We start from the raw sequence: 20,481 nt of genomic DNA, 5'->3' as shown, positions 1-20,481 counted from the left end.
AAGCCCCAACTTGCCAGGCCCACCTCTCTCTGACAGGTTTTTAACCAGCACTCAGTCGTTTATTTAAGACAGTGACGACTTTGAACAGGGAAAAGGTTATCAAAAAAGCACAAAAAACACAAATACAAAAATTTTAAAAATATATATCAAAAAATATACAAAAGAATGACCATACCATAGAGAAAATATAGGGACGAGAAATAACTAGAAACTATAAGACATTCTGTATGTACAGTGTGGAGAATGGTGGGATAAACTTTACAAATAAATAATTGCTTAACCTTTCTGCTGCATAGTAGAGCTTGATGGTTAATGGACCCTTTGTTGGCCCTCTGACTGGTTGCTGACCCACCAACCAGAGAGCTCTTATGTTTAAAGGTAAGAGAAATAGTCTATTCATATTCTAAATGTTCCAGTAATGTTCACTGCCTATACTGAATGTCACTGAAAGCATGCTGCTTGTGTTACCATTTCTGTAGTAGCGTCAAATACTAGCCTCCCAAACTAGACAGAAGGCAGCAACACACATTTGCTTCTTTAAAATCAAGCACTTTGTTGATGGCACCTCAAGTGAATAATATACTGATCCTTTGGATGCGGTTAAGTAACAGGTGCCAAACTGTTTGTTAATTTTCACAATTAAATGTGTTCATACCCCGAGGGAGAAGTATGTACTGTATATTTCAATATTTCACATCCTAATAACTTGTATTTATTGTCTTCATTGGAGCCCTTTTATGTGTGACAAAAATGAAATTGCAGTATAATTACACAGTGAATATGTGTATAGCCAACAATGACAAAATGCCAGATGGTTTACCTGAAGTGTTTCCTGTAAAAATATGTAAAAGTATATTCAAAAACAACGTCCAAGGCACTCCCATTATGGGCAAAATCCTCAACATAAACCTGCTGAAAGAGAAGATGTTTAAAACAGTATTTTAAAACGATTCTTCTTATCTTGTGAAATCAACTGCTTTTCCAATCTCTGTACTTACCCTGAGGAGACTGTGTGAGCATCCAGAAGCTAGTGAGAAAGTTGAATAAGTAAAGTGAGTTTCACCTCAAGAATAAACTGGACTGGACACACAACACAAACGCCCTGTACAAGAAGGGCCTAAGTCGTCTCCACCTGCTTAGATGACTGAGGTCCTTTGGAGTGTGCAGGGCACTGCTCAGGACTTTTTACGACTCTGTGGTGGCTTCTGCCATCCTATATGCAGTTGTCTGCTGGAGCAGTGGGAGCTCAGAGAAGGACAGAAAGAGACTGAACAAGCTGGTCAGACGGGCTGGCTCTGTCCTGGACTGCTCTCTGGACTCCATCGAGGAGGTGGGTGAGAGGAGGATGTTAGCCAAGCTGACATCAATCATGGACAACTCCTCTCACCCACTGCATCAGACCGTTTCAGACTTAAGCAGCCCCTTCAGCAGCAGACTGCTGCATCCAAAGAAGGAACGCTACCGCAGGTCTTTCATTCCAGCTGCCATCAGGCTGTACAACACCAGCCTGAGTCAATAAAAACTGTACTTTTGCACAAATTAATCCGTTTTTTTTTTGTTTTTTGCACTGCCTTTTTGCACGTACCACTACATCACCAACTCATAGTTTTTTCTTCAAAGTTTAAGCAAAGTTTGTAAAGTTTATTCCACCACGACACTGTATATACAGAATGTCTTTATATTTCTAGTTTTTTTCTCTCTATATTTTCTAGTATTGTTATTTTTTGTATATTTTTTGTATATATTTTTCAAAATTTTGTATTTGTGTTTTTTTGGTAAACTTTTTCCCTGTCGAAGTTGTCACTGTTTTTCAGTATATATATTTTTTTGCCAGATTCCATGCTACTGTGACAAGGAAATTTCCCATACGTGGGATTAATAAACATGTCTTATCTTATCTTATCTTATCTTATCTTATCTTATCTTATCTTATCTTATCTTATCTTATCTTATCTTATCTTAAAAAGCTCCCAGTGAGACAGAGTTTGGGAAATTCTGGGTCAGTTTCAGAGTTCAAAGGACAATTGGAACTGAAACTGGTGAACAACATAAATGGACCACTTACAGCAGTGATTGACATGATGTAGAAAGAGTTATTTATTAATCAAACTCAGACCAAAGGATCAAATCCAAACACAATCAGCACACAAACCAAGTCCTGAGTAAATACAGTTTCTGTTGCTGTACAATCAGTATGTCTGTCCTGTAAGACAACAAAGATTCATGGTGTTCACAAGTTCACATGTTTGTGTATCTAATGAGTGGCTCACTAATAACATAACCACTTAAAATGACGGACAGTAAATAGAGTTTTTTTGAATGTATGTAGTATGTAGAGTTTTCCTGACACCTTGAAAAGGACGTTTTATGAAATGATCACAAGTTGAAGTCTACTTTTTTCATTTTTTTACTGTACTGTGGAACTGTAAGTAACTGTAAGTGTTAATTTCCGCAAATAAATTTGTTTATAAGTCCAAGGCAGAAGTATGTACTGTATATTACAGTATTTCAGACATATAGTGATTCCCTTGAAGTCAGGTGACATTGGGTTTATCTCAACACTCTCACTGTGTATGAATTAAACTGGGACTGGACACATAACTGCTTATCAAGTGTGTATGTTGGACTTAATCTCATGTTTCTGTTTACTGCCTTTAAGTCTTGATTCTTTGACATTTGGATTCTTTGAAAATAGGCTCCTAGGTTCCCTGTGATCGTACACAAGAGACTGACCCCGTTTTCACAGTTTGATGTATTGCAGCTCCATGAGTTACTGTGTTTTTATTACATCAGTATGACACATAACAACCTTCGACAAACATCATAGAAATGTTTCCACAAGTATCATATTTTCAATGGTTGTATAACATTGACATACAAAAGTGAAAAACTTTGCCATAATACTGTAAGGCTTTAATTCTAATTATAAAAACATTCAAATGAACCTAATATATAAGAGCAATAAAAGGTATTTATCAGTGTCAATGGAGAATCTATCGAAAGGCTTTTGACACATTTCATGCTGAAGTACAAATGTCAGCCTCATCGTGGTCCCAGAGGATTTTTCATCAAATTCATGACAGATAATGACAATTCAATAAAAACCTTCTGCTAATTAGATTTTTAGTCTGGCCCAAAGCTGTGAGTCAAAGTTTTTGTTTCCCATGAATTATAAACAAATGGAAGAAAGTTCATTCATTCATCTCCTGTAATGCATCCTCCTTATTCCTGTTAAGGGTCGCGGGGGGGCTGGAGTCTATCCCAGCTGTCACTGGGCGAGAGGCGGGGTACACCCTGGACAGGTCGCCAGTCTATCGCAGGGCTAACACAGAAAGACAGACAACCATTCACACTCACATTCACACCTACGGCCAATTTAGAATCACCAGTTAACCTAACCAGCATGTCTTTGGACGGTGGGAGGAAGCTGTGGTACCAGGAGAGAACCCACGCAGACACAGGGAGAACATGCAAACTCCACACAGAAAGGCCCAGTCGGCCCATGGATTCGAACCCGTGAGGCATCAGTGCTAACCACCTTTCCACAAAATATATCATATGTACCATATCATATATCATGTAAATAAACACAAATGAGAAGGAAAGTGTGAATGCTAATTTGTATTGTAACCCATATTGACTTTGATTGTGATATGTAGTTATAACATGGGTAGTACTGGTAGTACTAATGAGTGTTTAAACTAATGGTACACTTTAATTATACAGTGTAATATATTATGTTTATTTTATGTACTGTGAATAAAAATAAAAAATGTCCTTCCCATTATTAGTTTCTGTTATTGGATGTTACAGGTCAATCTGCTGGCTTTTCCCCTAAAGATAAAAAGGAGACAGTGATTATTAATTTAATAAAGGTTGTTGTGTTGAGTCAATTGTCCTGAAACGAGATTGTTATTCATACTCACAAATGATTGGCCCAATGGTGATGGGCTCCATAGAAGCAGATATGGAAACAGAGCGATGAGTCCTGTTTCTGCAAGTCTGAAGGGGTGGGAAAAAAATCATAGCATCAAAAGAGATTTGAGCAGTGCATATGGACAGCTGAAAAAGTGAAATGTGTAACTCACAGGAATACAGCTGGAGAACCTCCGGTCACACAGGCTGAGTCCACAGTGAAGATAAGTATCTCTGTATTCACCCTGGAATGGGAACAAGAGAGCAGTGAAACGAGCCCGGAGGGATGAGCCGCTCTCAGTCACTGACACCTGCTGGCGGTCTGTAGGACACCTATCAGAGAAGATGGAGATCATCAGGGTTGTTACATGTCTCAGGATCCTACAAAGCATCAACTGGTCAAGAAGTGCACATACTTGTTGTGGATCAGAGAGTACTGTGTGGGATCATTAGGGTTTGATGAGTGAGTGGCAAAGCAGTCTTCCAGAACAAGTGCAAAGCTTGGGTCTCTCTTGTCCACAAAGACGCCCACATACAGCGGTGAGCCCACAGTGAGGGTGACCCTGCCTGCAGGATAAGTCTGAGTGTAGCTGGAGTCACGAAACAGAAACATAGAGGCTCTAGCTTTTGGACCAGAACCTGAAATGACTGGTGACCTGTCAAAAAAAGGAGAACCATGTTATTCTTTCACATTTTCTTCGTCGTAGTTTATATATATATGTATATGTATATATATACCATTTGATCTTAGCCTCAGAGTTATTGTTATTTTTTTTTTAATTGTCTTTTTATTTGGAAAGGCAAATTTCCATCACATACATTAATTATAGCCTTAGTCATTCAAGAACATAAAAAAGGATGGATCCATAAAGTTTCCATCCATACTTCCCTTCCAGGATTTTCTTTTATGGGCCACTAATTATTGAATTAATTGAAACAATAACAAAACAGAACAGAATCAGAATTCTTATCGGAATATGAGTTAGGAAACACACAATAAGGATTTCATTATGGGGCATGTTTCTACTGATATAGAGAAAACAAATACTCTCTGACACAGTTGGATACTCCTACAACAATTCATTATGTTACATATGCTTCTCGATAAATGATGTAATCACTGTTAACTGTCAGTGTTTTGTACAACACATCCAATGTGGAATCTAAAACATTACACTTCTCCAACGACAGCAATTTTGTTGCAAAGACAACCAACTCAACCGCGCTCCAGTGACGCATGTAACTGTGTTACTGTCTTCTGTCTTTCATTTCATAAAGCCTGCACAACAACTTTATTTGGCCTGAAGATATTTGCCAGGCATAATGACTTCTGAACGGAGAGACCCCAGACCGTCTATTTAAGTTTTATTTCATTTTATTTAGATTTGATTTGACACTGTGTTTTTTTTAGTCAGCAGGCAAGCTAGGACAGATAACTCAGCTTTGTGAATAATTGGGAAGTGTTGAATAAAATATTTAAAAGAGGTAAAACAATCCATCATATTAATATTATAAGATTATTACTGACAAAATCTTAATAACAGCCCAGTTATTCTATTGTAACCATTACAACATGTAAGAAATAAAGGTTATTTTTTTATGACTGCATATGATGAAGTGATGTTACATCTACATTTAATTAAAGCCTACTCACGGCAGCTCTGGTCTGATAGCCACGTTCAGGCTGGTGTCTGTGTCCAAGGAATAAGCGCAGGAGAAGGGAAGACTCACAGGAACAGCAAAGGATGTATTATTTGTTGGGTAGATAAATAAACTGTTGGAGTAGATGGCATGTGTGCGGTTGGTCTGAAAGACACATAATTCATTCATCATTCAGTTCAATGATTAGAGAGAGTGCTATGAGCACAAGTGATTTAAGATGAACAGTTGATCATGGTGAGATAGTATACAAGTAGACTACATACAGTATGTGTCTCATGTGTATGTGGCAGGGCAGTTTGTGTATGAGGTCAACAGATTAGAAGCAGACTGGAGGCTCTCAAAAAAGAAAGAAACCTGTAGTCAAATACTTACTGTCAGGACGTTTCCACAGGCACCGGCCTTAACCTCCACTTCGTACCAAACAATATCACCATAAACTGTGGCCCAGGAGCAGTTGGGAGAAGCCAGGCTGCCAGAGAATGGATCCAAACCAGTGGAAACCACTTTATTGAAAAGCAGTCCGACCTGGATTTTATCACGACCACAGATAAGTTGGGAAGGCTGAAGTGGAGGATGGTGAGCTAAAGAAAAATACATACAAATGAGACCAAGAGGAGAAACTTCAGAAAACCTTCATCTCAGTGTGAAACTATAACTCTTAATAAACTTACATTCACACTCAACACTGGCATCTTCATTATGACCACAGTTGTGGTTTCCAAACCCCTGATGTCTGCAGTCTGTTATTGATGATTCATTTCCAAAACATCCGACATTATCCAGCCAGATGGGTCCACTGCCCTGTCCAAAAGCTGCACTTTGGAGCGCTGAGCGAGCCCTTCCACAGTCCAGTTGTCTGCACACCACATTAGCATCATTCAGGTCCCAGAAATCATCACACACTGTCCCCCACTGTCCACTGTGGAAGATCTCCACTCTGCCAGAGCAGCGGTTGTCAGAGTTGACCAGCCTAACTGGTGAAGCAGCTAAATGAAAAAAAAGGAGCAAAATACTGTTGTTGTGAGACACAGATGAAATGTGGACTTGTTAACGTCAATAACAAATAAAGAATCAATAACACATTTTAAAACGGAAGTCCTCCATGTTAAATGTAAGGCCATGGACATGTGACACAGTTAGAATTTTGTGTTGCTGCTTAAATTTGTATTTACCTTCACAGACGACACCAGCATCCTCATGGTGACCACAGTTGTGAGATCCAAAGCCTAAATGGCTGCATTCAGAGAGCTTTGATTCGCTGCCTGTACAATAGACGTCATCCAACCAGATGGGTCCAGTTCCTTGTCCAAATCGTGCATTTGATGGCGCTGAGAGGACCCTACCACAGCCCAGCTGTCTGCACACAACCTGAGCATCAAGCAGGTCCCAGGCATCGTCACACACTGTACCCCACTGACCACTGTGGAAAATCTCCACTCTGCCAGAGCAAGAGCTGTTTCCTCCATTGGCCAGACGGATCTGACCCTCAACTCCTGTGCTGTTGTCTGCTGCTGTTGTGGTAGGGAACTGAATTGTGGTAGCATGCTCTGTCACTGGAGTGGTGGTGAAGATCGGTGGTCCTGGTGTTGGTGGAAGAACTGTGCTGTTGATTACTGGTGGAACTGAAGGAAAAGTCTGTGTGAACTCACAAGACAACATACACTGTCTTCAAGTCGAATGTGATCAATCACAAAGGGAGGGCATTTGAAATATGTAGAAATATTTACCTTCACAGATGATGCTGGCATCTTCATTATGACCACAGTTGTGGTTTCCAAACCCCTGATGTCTGCAGTCTGTTATTGATGATTCATTTCCAAAACATCCAACATCATCCAGCCAGATGGGTCCACTGCCCTGTCCAAAAGCTGCACTTTGGAGCGCTGATTGAGCCCTTCCACAGCCCAGCTGTCTGCACACCACGTTAGCATCATTCAGGTCCCAGGAATCATCACACACTGTCCCCCACTGTCCACTGTGGAAGATCTCCACTCTGCCAGAGCAGCGGTTGTCAGAGTTGACCAGCCTAACTGGTGAAGCAGCTAAATGAAAAACAAGGAACAAAATACTGTTGTTGTGAGACACAGATGAAATGTGGACTTGTTAGCGTCAATAACAAATAAAGAATCAATAACACATTTCAAAACGGAAGTCCTCCATGTTAACTGTAAGGCCATGGACATTTGACACAGTTAGAATTTTGTGTTGCTGCTTAAATTTGTATTTACCTTCACAGACGACACCAGCATCCTCATGGTGACCACAATCATGAGATCCAAACCCTCGATGGCGGCATTCAGAGAGCTTTGATTCGCTGCCTGTACAATAGACGTTATCCAACCAGATGGGTCCAGTTCCTTGTCCAAATCGTGCATTTGATGGCGCTGAGAGGACCCTACCACAGCCCAGCTGTCTGCACACAACCTGAGCATCAAGCAGGTCCCAGCCATCATCACACACTGTCCCCCACTGTCCACTGTGGAAGATCTCCACTCTGCCAGAGCAAGAGCTGTTTCCTCCGTTGGCCAGACGGATCTGACCCTCAACTCCTGTGCTGTTGTCTGCTGCTGTTGTGGTAGTGATGTTGATCTGATTTGCAGCAGAGGTCTGTGACACTGGCTCAGGTGTTGTGGAAGGAACTCCAGGATCTGTTTTGTTCACCTCTGTTAACAATTTAAAAAAACAAACAACTTTTAATAAAGTAATATTTATTTTCTTACAAGTTGAATTAGAGTGTAAGAGAACCATTTAATCATCAGTGCAATGAATTGATAAGAAAAGAAATTTGTATTTATTCTTACAATATTTAAAATGGAACATTACCTGCACAGTATGCAAGCCAGCATGTGATTGGCGTCACAAGTTTGTAGACATAGTAGTTTCCATCACAGCGTTTGACATGAATGGTGTGTGAGTTGAAATAACAGCAGCTCCCTCCCCAGGAATTACAAACCGTGCGATTTACAATTCCTTCTGACTGTGTGGGATGAGGTTCTGTTATCCACAAAGGAGCATGAGTTCCACACCTGTTTTCTTCTACACACCTCTCTGGAATCTGAGCACTGGTACCCTCCAGAAACAGGCGATACCAGCCTTGCCAGTTAATAAAATAATCACAGTGTACGTCCTCATTATTAGTGTTATTTGTGGAACGCCAGTCATCATCCAGTACAGTATAGATGTCACATGGGTCAGCACATTTGGCAGTCCCATTGCTTTGGATGCAGTCCCAGCCTAAAGGACAAACTGTTTGTCCACAGCTGAACTGGATCGATTGGGAAGAGGGGCTTGTTCTGATCCTGGAGGAAGGCTGCAGACATTCAAATGATCCTGGTGTGTTATAACAAATCTCAGGTGGCGTGCAGGGTGGGTCGGAGAGGGAGCACTCATCAGTGTCCACACAGCCACTGTCTGGGGACCAGTGGAAACCTTGGCTACAGCACGACGAGTCACTGCAACGTTTTGTGTCGTAGCACCTTAGACCATCACCTACGAAGCCGTCTTTACAGACACAAGAGGGAGCCTGGCTGCTGAAAGAGTCGCCTCTCTCTCGTGACTCCAAGCAGGTGGCTTCATTATGACATGAATCACAGCTGGTAACAAGTGTCCCTACAAAAAGAAGAAGAGGGATAGTTTGATGATTAAGTAAAAAAGTCAGTCTGAATCAGGTTTGTGTTATGCATTCTGCGAGTGCATTTATTCTAAAAGCAAATACACTTTCATCTGTATATTCATTCATCCTGAATGTTGTTGTTGGCAGCTTTAATTTGTATTCCATCTCTAAACTAGAGCCCTTTCACATGTGATTGATTGAATATGTGTCTGACCAAAGACGACAAAAAGCCAGATGGTTTACCTGAAGTGGTTTTGGTAAAAAGTATGAGCAAAAAGATTGCCCCGTGCACTCGCATCGTGGACCACATTTAAACTCCTGAAAAAGACAAAGGTGATTTACAATCCTACTACTAAATAATGCTGATGTTTTATAAATGTATTCATATTCTAATGTCTGTACTTACCCTGGAGATGAAGGAAAGTTAAATGTGACCAGTACCAGCGAGTGTGAGAATTTATAGATCTGTTGTACAATTAACGGGTACAACACTAATTCATATCACGTCAAAGGAGTTACTTATTGGTCAAAAGATAAAGGTCTCATTCAAGCAGTAGCCTACTGACCTACAAATACTTGAGTCAATATTTTTTATGGCATTACAATCAAGCTGTGCAAATGTTCAGATATAATGGAGACCTTGTGGTTTAATGAATCTACAGAGTGGCACATTTATAACCACCTCAAATGACAGAGCATAAACTGAGCTTTTGTGCAGTAAAACTGGAGGACATTTGATCAAATAATTCAGTCTCATGATCCAGTTTCTTGTGTTTTTCATAGTTTTCAACCATATTTCCAACATTTTGTAATTCCCTTGAAGTCAGGTGCCATTAGGTGAATCCAAATACTCTCGCATGAATGTAATTGGCTCTGGACATGTAATTGATTATTATTGTATCACAGATGTGTGTTGGACCTGATGTTATGTTTCTGAAATATGTATCCCTGACTGGCTCTGAAAAAGATTGTTTTCACAAGTCAAACTGGTTTCTTTGAGCTTCTTTTGAATGTGCGAAAGAGAAACTGACCTTTCTCATGATGACCCCATTTTGATCTATAGCAACTTCATGATGATAAAATACCGGAATCATTGCACCATTTATGTTTTATTGTTCCAAGATAAATGACTGACTCAGTACTTTGTACTACTATCAGACGATTGTGCTAATAATTATTTTACATGACTTTTTGCTGGAAAGTACCTGTGTGCAAGACTGCACGTTTCCCTGAAGTGTTGGACATTGTTCAAAAAGAAGCCAATGTTCAGCCACACAGACGGACACACTGTTAAGAACTGTTAAGCAGCGTCTATAGATGTTTTTACCACTTTTACTGATATTTGATGTCAAACGCAAGAAGTCATCGCAACACAACCACATAAATCTGGATTCAGCAGGTGTTTTGATCTTTTCTCAAGATAAATATGATATTGCTGTTTTATGTGTGGGCCCTGCGATAGACTGGCAACCTGTCCAGGGTGTACCCCTGCCTCTTGCCCGATGACAGCTGGGATAGGCTCAGGCAGACCCCCGCGACCCTTAACAGGAATAAGCGGGTACAGAAGATGAATGAATGAATGAATGAATGAATGTTTCATGTGTGGTGTATATCCCACTTCACTGTTCCTTTTAGTTTTTAGAAGCATTGCTTCATGAGGATGAATAGGAAAATAGGAAAGTCTCTTTTAAACCTGCCGGTGGGACTAAACAGCAGTTTAGCAGTCGTAGTATTGTTGCAGGGTCATCCCAGGGAGCATGCACGACACAAACCTTTTTGAAAAAACAAACACACATATGCCAACAAATGAAACATTATATTGATTAAAAATCTCTGTATAGAGGTGGTGATTTGGGTTAAGAAAATAATTTACTCAGAATCATACATATATAGGCATATTAAGAGATTTTCTATTCCATGTTTCTGCATTGGCAGCACATTGTTACCAACATTAAAATAAGAGAAATATATCATTTCATTTTACAAAAATAAATAAATAATATGACACACTATGGTAGGTGGCATCAGCTTCTCTGTTCCTTAATCACACACACACACCCCATGGTCCCATTCTTAAAACTTCTGATTAAGACATATGTACATACAAATAATAATACACATATTTTCAGTATTTAACTCATTAATCTAAAATGTAAAATGCCATACTATGCAGTACAGACTTCTGGTCTCATGTTGTTCTACAATGATATCCAAAGTCAGGTTTAGCAGATACAATGCTGAGGGAAACTCTTAACTTCAATAAAGAAAAGGGGACTTTACTCAGCCACTGGCAGTATGCAGTAAATCAGTAGCTGATAGATAGACAGCTTTATAAGGCCATCAGATTAATCAACTCAAATAAGAGGCGTTCATGATAAGAGTTGTTGCAACATGGTTCTTTCCAGTAAACCGTCTCCTTTCCACACTGGATACTGTAGGTGTTAGTCATCAAGGAGGTGCTTTGACCCAATCTGCAGCGCCGCCTCCACATTGTCTGCAAACCTGATGCCCTGCAGATCAGCTGCAAGGAGAACCTTCAGAACAGAGAGCTGGAGGAGGGTGGAGGTCACAGACAGAGCCAAACAAGAGATAATCAATACACTGTATACTTAACCAATAAGCAGCAGAAATCTGTAATGTCCGAGGGGCGTACCTGCAGTCCAGAAAAGACAAGCTGCACTTCCCGTAGTTTGAACTGCTTCAGGAGGTCCTTCAGCTCACTGATTACTGTGTAATCTATCATGCTGACATGATGGCAGTCCAGAACCACTGACCTCGGAGGAGATACTGGTGGAGAGACATTAAGCAAGGCAAGATTAAATGAGAAGATGTCACCTGGAATATAGTCAGACCATCAAACAAACTATTACCTTGCAGAGCCTGAGTGTGTATGATGTTGCTGAGATACTCTGAGGCAGGAAAACTAAGTCCGCTGCTCAACTCCATCACCAGCATGCCATGATCGGACACCTGTGAACACATCGACCCAAAAACAACATTGTGATAGTACACAGTGAATTCATAATGTTTAAAACTGCCTGTCTCCTGGAATCTCCTCCATGCTCTTGAGACGGTGCTGGGAGACACAGAAAACCTTCTGGCAATGGCATGTATTGATGTGCCGTCCTGGAGGAGTTGGACCAGGGTCCAGGTATACCCTCACGCTAGCAGTAATGACACTGACCCAAGCCAAATGAAAACTAGTGAAAAATAGTCGGAAAAGATGAGGAGGGGAAAAATATAAGCACTGGAAATTTAGAAAGTTTGGAAAGTTGTCCTGTTTTTGACTTATCCAGTGAATTAAATTCTAGAAAATAAACATCACTCAACAACTGAGGCAGAAGTTATAGAATCAGTGTTATAATTGTGTCATGCCCTCTGCTTCTACCTCTTCTCCCTCCTTGCCTGCAGCTGCTCTGCCTCTCCCTTCCCTCTCCCTCTGCCAATAGTAGCACAGTTACTAATGTTAGCTGTCTTACCTCCACATTACCTGTAGACTCTGTTATTACAAGTTTTCAATTTGTTTCTATAAGAGTGGATGATGACATGGTTATCGTTTGTCTAACCTAGCTATAGCAATATAGGAAGTTGGGACTTGACCAAGGCTAGGAGCCCTCTGGTGGTCAGCAGACCAATCAGACGAACAACAAGCTGTAATCAAGCCTGTCTACGAGGTTCGTTTACTGGAAGTTTTTATTTATTTATTTGGTAGGGACAGTACACATTAATGAACATCTATTCAGGCAGCAATAGATGTAAATATGCCGGATTAAAGCAACAATGCTAATTTGCAACCGCAGTCCCAAGGCAGGTAACACAAAAGCATGATAAGACACAGGACAGGACAACAGATCACAATAAGAGCACATCACAAGACAGTACATTACTAAGAAGTTAAAAGTCAATGGTTACAAGACTGGTTTGCTTTCAACCAGTGCTTGAGGTAAGTTTTGAAGGGACACTGTCTTATGGAGAGTGGAGGACTGTTCCACATCTTACTGGCCTTTCCAGAAAGACCATTTTGTCCGAAGGCTGTTTTTCTGTGTAGGACCTCACAGTCCCCTCTATGGCTGAGCCACTCATCACACGTGATGTGATTTAGAGGATGACAACATAATGAATTAAGCTCAGTGCTGAATTTTGTTTTAGGCTGTGTCTGTTAAACATCAATCCAGCAGTGAGTCATGTTTCTACAAAGTGGAAATGCTTCTATCACAACAGAATCAGCTATGCTTATACAGAAAACAACAAGCTGCTATGACTGTTTCACATCCATGCCATCTCAGAATATGACAATACCTTTATCTGGGGTCTGGCTGTGCTGTAGAGTAGCAGGGCTCCAGATACTGCTACACCTCCTATGATGCCGTACTGCACCTGCCAGAAACTCATCAGGAATGTCACAACAAAGGGCAGCAGGTCGAGCTCTGTGGAAAACACATCAATGTCAGACTTCAAGTAAACAGTTTTGTGCAGATACAGTTAAAATAAATACTACAAACACTTACTACGTATCCTCCACATCTTTGCAACAGCACAGTAATCCACCATGGGAGCTACTGCACAGATGATAACAGCAGCTAGAGAGGCTTTGGGGATGTAGTAGAAGGCCGGCATGAGGAACGCCAGGGAAAGCAACACTATAACACCTGCAAAAGCATACAAAGAAAAGATGGTAAAACTTTCTGACAATCATTTCAAATCATATATATTTTAAAAGAAAAAGATTTATACTAAGACACAAAAGCTAGAAACTGTCACTATTTCACTATGCAATGTGGAACTGAACCAGGAAAGTAAAAATGGGTGATAATCACATGGTTTAAACCTAAAGATACATTTTTATAATTTCTTTAGTTAAAAGCATAAGGATAGGCTGACAGTAAAAAGGCCATCCATAGTACGTGTTCTATCTTTTTTAAGACAAAAATGTTCACATGTTGGACCGTCTCCACTTGAGATTAACTGCTAAAGCCTGCTCTTAAGTCTTCTGACTGTGTCCTTCATGATAACACTTTCCATTTTAATGTCAGTGACAGTGAGCGGGAAAAAAGGAAGTTAAAAGTAAGAGGATAATTCACTGTATCATATCACAGACTACCACGAGAGGGCAGAAGAGGTAAAGAAAAAGCTGAAAGTGACTCATGACTCACTGGTGAGAATCCCACCAGCTTGTGTGCAAACCCCCGTCTGGCAGTTGACCGCTGTCCTGGAAGTCAAGACAAACCATGGCAATATAAATATCGAACATCTGTGGTCTCTCTCGTTTTCTGTCTCTCACACAAACACACAAACCTCCCGAAGCTCCCAGTGACAGGGTACGCTGAGACAAAGGAGCCCATGATGTTGGTCACACCGATTGCCAGCAGCTCCTGGTTGGCATTGATCCTGTAGCCGTTCTGACTGGCTGAGGAGAAACAGGAAGTTCAAATCAAGAAAAATGATGATCTTAACTTTCATTTCTTTTACTAATGTAATTCTTTTAGATTTCTCAAGTTTAACATCCTTACACAGATTTGTCTTAGTTAGAAGATTAAATGCAACATCTCTAAAGAAACTTGAATCCAACAGAGGACTAGACAAAACGGGATCAGGATGGGACTCACCTGAAGTTGGATTTAATAAAAACATTTACACCAATCAGCCATAAAATTATGACAAATGATCTTGTTACCATGCCACCTGACAGTGTGTGTACTGCATCAGACAGCAAGTGAACTTTCTGTCCTCAGAGTTGTGGGGTATTCCTGGTATGCAGTGGTCATTTCGTATCAAAAGTGGTCCAAGGAAGGAAAAGCAGTGAACAGGTGATGAGCAGCTAAGACTCACCGATGCACCCGGGAGGCTAGCCTGTGTGGTCTGATCCATCAGATGAGCTATTGTAGCTCAAATCGCTGAAAAGGTAAAGCTACTTCTTACAGAAAGGTGTCAGAACCTACAACACATCAGTTTGTTTTGTGAGTGCGTAGCCACAGAGCAGTCAGGGTGTCCATGCTGCAGAGACCACCTACAATGGGCATATGAGCATCAGAACTGGAGCACAGACCAATGGAAGAACGTGGTCTGGTCTGATGAATCATTTTGGGGTATTTTTGCATCGTGTGGTCGGTTGCATCACTTATCTGGGGAACATACGGCACCAGGATTCAAGGAACACCCCCCTTCTGTTGCCTTGAGGATGTGTTTGGTCTACAACAATGACCAGGTGGTGGTACGTATCGAAGTAACATCCACATAAATAACAGGACCCAGGTTTCCCAGAAGAACATTACATCGTAACAAGATCATCAATGTTATTCACTTCACCAGTTGGTAGTTTTAATGATGAGACTGTCTATGGTGTATTTAGATTCTCATTGTGATGCTAACCCAGTGTTCACATAGAACCAAGTACCAGGATTTCTTTCCCTGAATCCAAGATAAATGTTGCTACTAAATCTTATATCAGTCTCTCCTATAGTTGGTAGGACATTGCACAAAGAGATATTTGAACTAAACTGAATGGAAGTAGCTGACTTTCTGATTGTCAGTGCCATCATCAGAGCAACACACTTACCAAAAGCTTTCGCTATAGCAATGCTCTCCAACAGACCCATGAAGGGGATCACAGCAAGTCCTCCACCAAAGCCCTGTACAAAACACAGAGAGGAATACTGGTGAGTCAGCTGTGCTCTCTGAACGCAGGAGAGATTGTGGAAGTGGAAGTGGTATTTAGCACAAGGATCCAGAGCCCCCATCCTGTTACTGGCTCTTCCCTCTGCTTCTTACCTCTACGATCTCTCCAAAAGAGACAACGGTTCCATTGGCTGTGGTGTCTGTGGTGGGTGGAAGACTGAATGGAGGAAGTCCCTGGGCAGTTTTCCCAGTTATTGTAAACACATGATGACCAAAAGCCTCCCAGGAAAATGCTATGAGGGATGCAGCCACAACCACCAGGGCATTACGCACTGATGATCAAAACACAAAAGAAATACAAAAAAATGTAAACAAACGGCAGACACACACACACAGAAAAACACACTCACAACCACACAGGTACTGACTGGTAGCAACACCCCACACTAGTTTACTGGCGACTCTGGAGCAGGTGGAGTCGTCGTTAGAGGTTTCCAGATTCTTCTTCATAAACATCAACATGATCAGCAGAAGGAGACAAAGCAGGCCCAGGATCACGTCCCCTACTCTGGCCTCTGGGATCTTGTAGAAGGTGTAGTAGACTTCAGGGAAGAACTCATGGGGGACATCTTGGATTCCCAGAATATTCTAGAAACAGAAACAACAGGTAACTGACATTATCAACAACATGAGTGGACAAGAGGAGTTGATGAGTTCACATCTCCAGTTCAATCAAAATGTTCTTTTAAATACATTACACATTTCTGGCTTTAGAGACAACCTTGAATTGTCTCTTTTTTTTGGTAGTTTTACTTTTAAAAAGAACCAATAATAATATGTTGTCAGTTAATTTTCTGTTCATCGCCTAATCATCTAATCGACTCATCATTTCAGGTTTAATTTTTTTTTAAAGCTTCTTCTAACTAAGGATTGTAAATTAATTCAATGTAAATTCAAAACTGTGACATTGTTACTGAGCAATTTCTAGTTGAAAATTAACTTGTCGGCTCTCTCTAGTGGACAAACTAATTTAGACATTATTTCTACACAGAGTACCTGGAACTTCTAATCATGAGAACATTTGTCAAGAAACAAAAAGGTTCCTGCAGTTGTCGGTACCTGCAGACCGCAGTGCACTAAAACCCTTAGATATTAATTTGACGAATATTTCTACAAATTTCTACCGAAACAACTTAGTACTTTAAATGTAAGAAAATACAAAAACGCATCTTTGAGGTTGTTCCTGACTGGAAATCAGGAAGGTTCAATGCTCCAAGTCCTACTGTCAAAGTTTCTGTACTTTTGAAAAGTACAACCAATTGAGCACAGTCTTTCCAGGGTTCATTTTAATTAAGAACTTAATTTAGACCCCCGTCAATGTGATGGACACACTGAGGTCCCTAGTCCTGGGGTAACGCTCCTCATACTGTTAAGGTTTCAACTACATATCATCTTTTTAGTTGTCATAAAACAAAACTTGATCTAAAATCCAAAATTAAGACCAACCTTTCTACTTTTTATGTACTTTTTATGACCATTTTGTATTGTTGAAGTGTAAGCGTGTTTTAGCAGGATGCACTAAGATAACCCAGTGTACGTAAAGAGATGGGTTGGTTTTGTCGCCTGCATGCACACATACACCGATCAGGCATAACATTATGACCACCTTCCTAATATTGTGCAGGTCTCCCTTGTGCCTCCAAAACAGTTGTGACTCATCAGAGAATGGACATGGGCCTTCTGAGGGTGTCCTGTGGTGTCTGGCAACAGAATGTTGTTAGTGGGGGCCTTTGGGTCCTATGGGTTGAGGGGAGGGGCCTCTGTGGATCATCCCACAGACACTTAATCAGTTTGGGATCTAGTGAATTTGGAGGCCAGGTCAACACCTCTTGCTGTTCTTCATGTTTTTTTTTAATTGTTCCTAAACCGTTTTTGTGTGTGTGTCTGTGTCAGGCTGCATCCTGCTGGGGATGGCTGCTGCCATCAAGGGGTGTCATTGCCACATGAATGCCAGGCCCAAGGGTTTACCAGCAGAACACTGAATTGTCACAAGATGGTCAATGTTATTTACTTCTCTTGTCAGTGGTTTTAATGTTGTGGCTGATCGGCGTATGTGACAAGTGTGCATTTTAATTCTTACCTTGACCTGGCCAAAGCCAATAGTTACTGCAGCAGCACAAGTGAAGCCTTTTATTACAGGATAAGAGATGAAGTCCAGCAAGAAGCCTGCAGTTGACAAGTAAAGCAATGAATGACTTACAGCAAAATGAAACACAGATTTTGACAGAGCGCGGCGTCGCAGTAATAGCTGTGGTTCTGCAGCCTAAACTAACATGACTATGTCACTAAATCATGAACAATTTGTCGCAGTCTAAAAAATTAGTTTTTAACGCTGTAATTTTATCATATTGAGCATTGATATAGTGTTTAACCTATATTTTACAAGCAATAATTATTATTTATTATTATTTGAAAGTCATCAACTTAGTTCATGAGTTTGGAAAAAATTAAGAAAACAGCCAAAGCGGGAGTCACAAGGTTTCCACATGACCTTGGCTGCCCTCCACTCACCTAATCTCAGTAATGCCATCACAGCCTGGATGAGTCCACAGAGGAGGCTGAGCAGCACGGCTCGCTGAGGCTGGCCCCCCACCACAGAGAAACACAAGAGGGACATGATGGCCGTGGGACCCAGTGTCACGTCTTTAGAGGTCCCCAGTAGTGTGTAGATGAACCCCCCCATGAAGGCAGAGTAGAGTCCATACTGCAGATAAAATGTTTTTACATTAAAGGCTGAACAGAGCTGCAATAATAAGTTATTTTTTAAATTAATGCTTAAAAGGCCCATCCAAAATTTTCGGACTAAATTTGAGGCTTAATGTGCCGCTATTTCTTCATTATTAAGAAAAGATAGTGGAACTTTAATATGTCTCAAATCTTGTAAAAAGGGTCTTAAACCCTAATTATTTTTACAATTAATCATCAGAAAAATGACAGAAAATAATGAATAAATGCACTTTTAAAGTTCTCAGAAACCAAGATGCCATCGTTAAATGTTCATAACCCAAAGGTATTAAATGCCCATCATTACAAAACAGTATAAAGAAACATAGCAAAAAATGTAATTAAAAAAAATAAACTTGACAAGCTTTACACAAAAACTTAAGTAGAAATTGCCACAATGATATTATCCACAAGAAAAATGATAATCTTAACTTTCATTTCTTTTACTAATGTAATTCTTTTTCTCAAGTTTAACATCCTTACACAGATTTGTCTTAGTTTGAAGATTAAATGCAACAGCTCTAAAGAAACTTGAATCCAACAGAGGACAAGACAAAATGGGACCAGGATGGGACTCACCTGAACAGGAAGGCCGGCTACTTCAGCATAAGCCAGCGCCTGCGGTACAGTTGTAAGCCCAACAGTGAGGCCTGCAAGGAGGTCCATCTGCAGCCACTTCAGTTTGTACTTGGGCAGCCAGGAGAGTATGGGCAGCCAGGCCGTCAGGGTGCTATAGGTACAGCAGCCCCGGGCCGACCTCTGAAGCCGGTCCATTGCACTAGGTCAGGGATGACGGACAACCTGGAAACAAGATTACGACAAAGGGTGGAATTCGTAGAAAGCTGCAAGTGTACAGAAATATAAAAAACATTTACCATATTCAAATGTGTGCACAGGGAAGGTGAGCACAGAATAAAAGACACTTACACAGAGCTATTAGGTTTCCCTCTCTGCTTTTAATGTCATCCGCTTTGTGGAGCCGTTTTGTTCCTCTGGCTTTGGTTTGCTTCTCGCGGTGACTTACATTCAGAAACACACAACAAAGAAGCTCTGTGCATACTCGCGTGTCAGCTTTCCTGTTTGCCTGTCTTCAAAGCCTGTTTACGGCATATTTTCAGATTCATGCTACAATCTGTGCAAAAACAAACAACAAAAAACAACACACGTCAGACACTCAGATAAACATCACTTACCACAAATGTGTTTACAAGCTCACTTCAGTATTTTCAGGTCGCTGGAGAACAGACATATCATGTCTTTCTTTGACCCTCGACCTTACTGAGTTTCTAAGTCTTAACTAATCATGTGATGATCCCAAGACAGGTTGTTCAGAAGGTACCTACAGGTATGCATAAGTTACCAAACCTGATTTCCCAGTGTGATGTGACATTTACTTACTTCCAACTGTGTCTGATAATGTGTCTCTGTTATGTAGGCTATTGTAATATTATAATAAAATTTTTGGCTCTGACAAACACAGTGGGATCAGAAGAGAATACAATAATGCAGTAATACAATGCAGTAAGTTAGGAAAGTGCAGAATAGAAACACAATGGAAACATAATAGAAAACAACAGAGCTTAAAAAAATCTCATTAGAACTTACTTATACAACACCAATAAATAAGCAAAAATGAAAACATTTTTTTACAAATGAATTAGAACAGAACAGAATAGACACTCTTACCCAGTCTGTTGTCTTCCCTTCGAGCATTAATCCTGTGTCAGGCTGTGATTTTTTTAGGTGGTTTTCTGTCAAAACCCTTTAGTTGCATACATCAAAACCACTTCCCAAAAAAATGATTTCGCTGATCCTAGGCGAGAAAGAACTTCCTGTTTTCTCTCATCATGTGACCAGTGTCATGTGACCTCGTGTGGGCGTGGCTAAAGTTG

The 20,481-nt window shown here is 40.6% G+C and overlaps 2 protein-coding genes across 2 annotated transcripts; both read right to left on the bottom strand.

Moving 5' to 3' along the window:
- Positions 1–3,814: 3,814 nt before the first annotated feature.
- On the bottom strand, positions 3,815–9,500 carry LOC311494725 (uncharacterized protein; the record flags this gene model as incomplete). Its single annotated transcript, XM_084553924.1, has 10 exons — positions 3,815–3,834; positions 3,927–4,002; positions 4,089–4,248; positions 4,332–4,571; positions 5,570–5,721; positions 5,950–6,158; positions 7,305–7,676; positions 7,806–8,240; positions 8,401–9,186; positions 9,434–9,500. The coding sequence occupies 10 exons, from the start codon at positions 9,498–9,500 to the stop codon at positions 3,815–3,817; spliced, it is 2,517 nt and encodes an 838-aa protein (XP_084410050.1).
- Positions 9,501–10,726: 1,226 nt separating this feature from the next.
- slc26a11 (solute carrier family 26 member 11) lies at positions 10,727–20,414 on the bottom strand. Its single transcript, XM_084562348.1, has 15 exons — positions 20,276–20,414; positions 19,517–19,721; positions 19,169–19,390; positions 18,377–18,569; positions 17,946–18,031; positions 16,234–16,453; positions 15,959–16,137; positions 15,747–15,819; positions 14,486–14,597; positions 14,344–14,399; positions 13,699–13,839; positions 13,490–13,617; positions 12,061–12,160; positions 11,844–11,977; positions 10,727–11,739 (listed from the first exon to the last, which is right to left on the bottom strand). Exons 3-15 carry the CDS (start codon positions 19,361–19,363, stop codon positions 11,632–11,634), a joined length of 1,725 nt encoding a protein of 574 aa, XP_084418474.1. The 5' UTR covers positions 19,364–19,390; positions 19,517–19,721; positions 20,276–20,414; the 3' UTR covers positions 10,727–11,631.
- Between the last annotated feature and the right edge of the window lie 67 nt (positions 20,415–20,481).

This window comes from Chelon labrosus (genome assembly GCF_963514085.1).
Source record: "Chelon labrosus genome assembly, chromosome: 2".
Classification (NCBI taxonomy): domain Eukaryota; kingdom Metazoa; phylum Chordata; class Actinopteri; order Mugiliformes; family Mugilidae; genus Chelon; species Chelon labrosus.
This window is presented reverse-complemented; position numbering and strand designations above follow the sequence as displayed.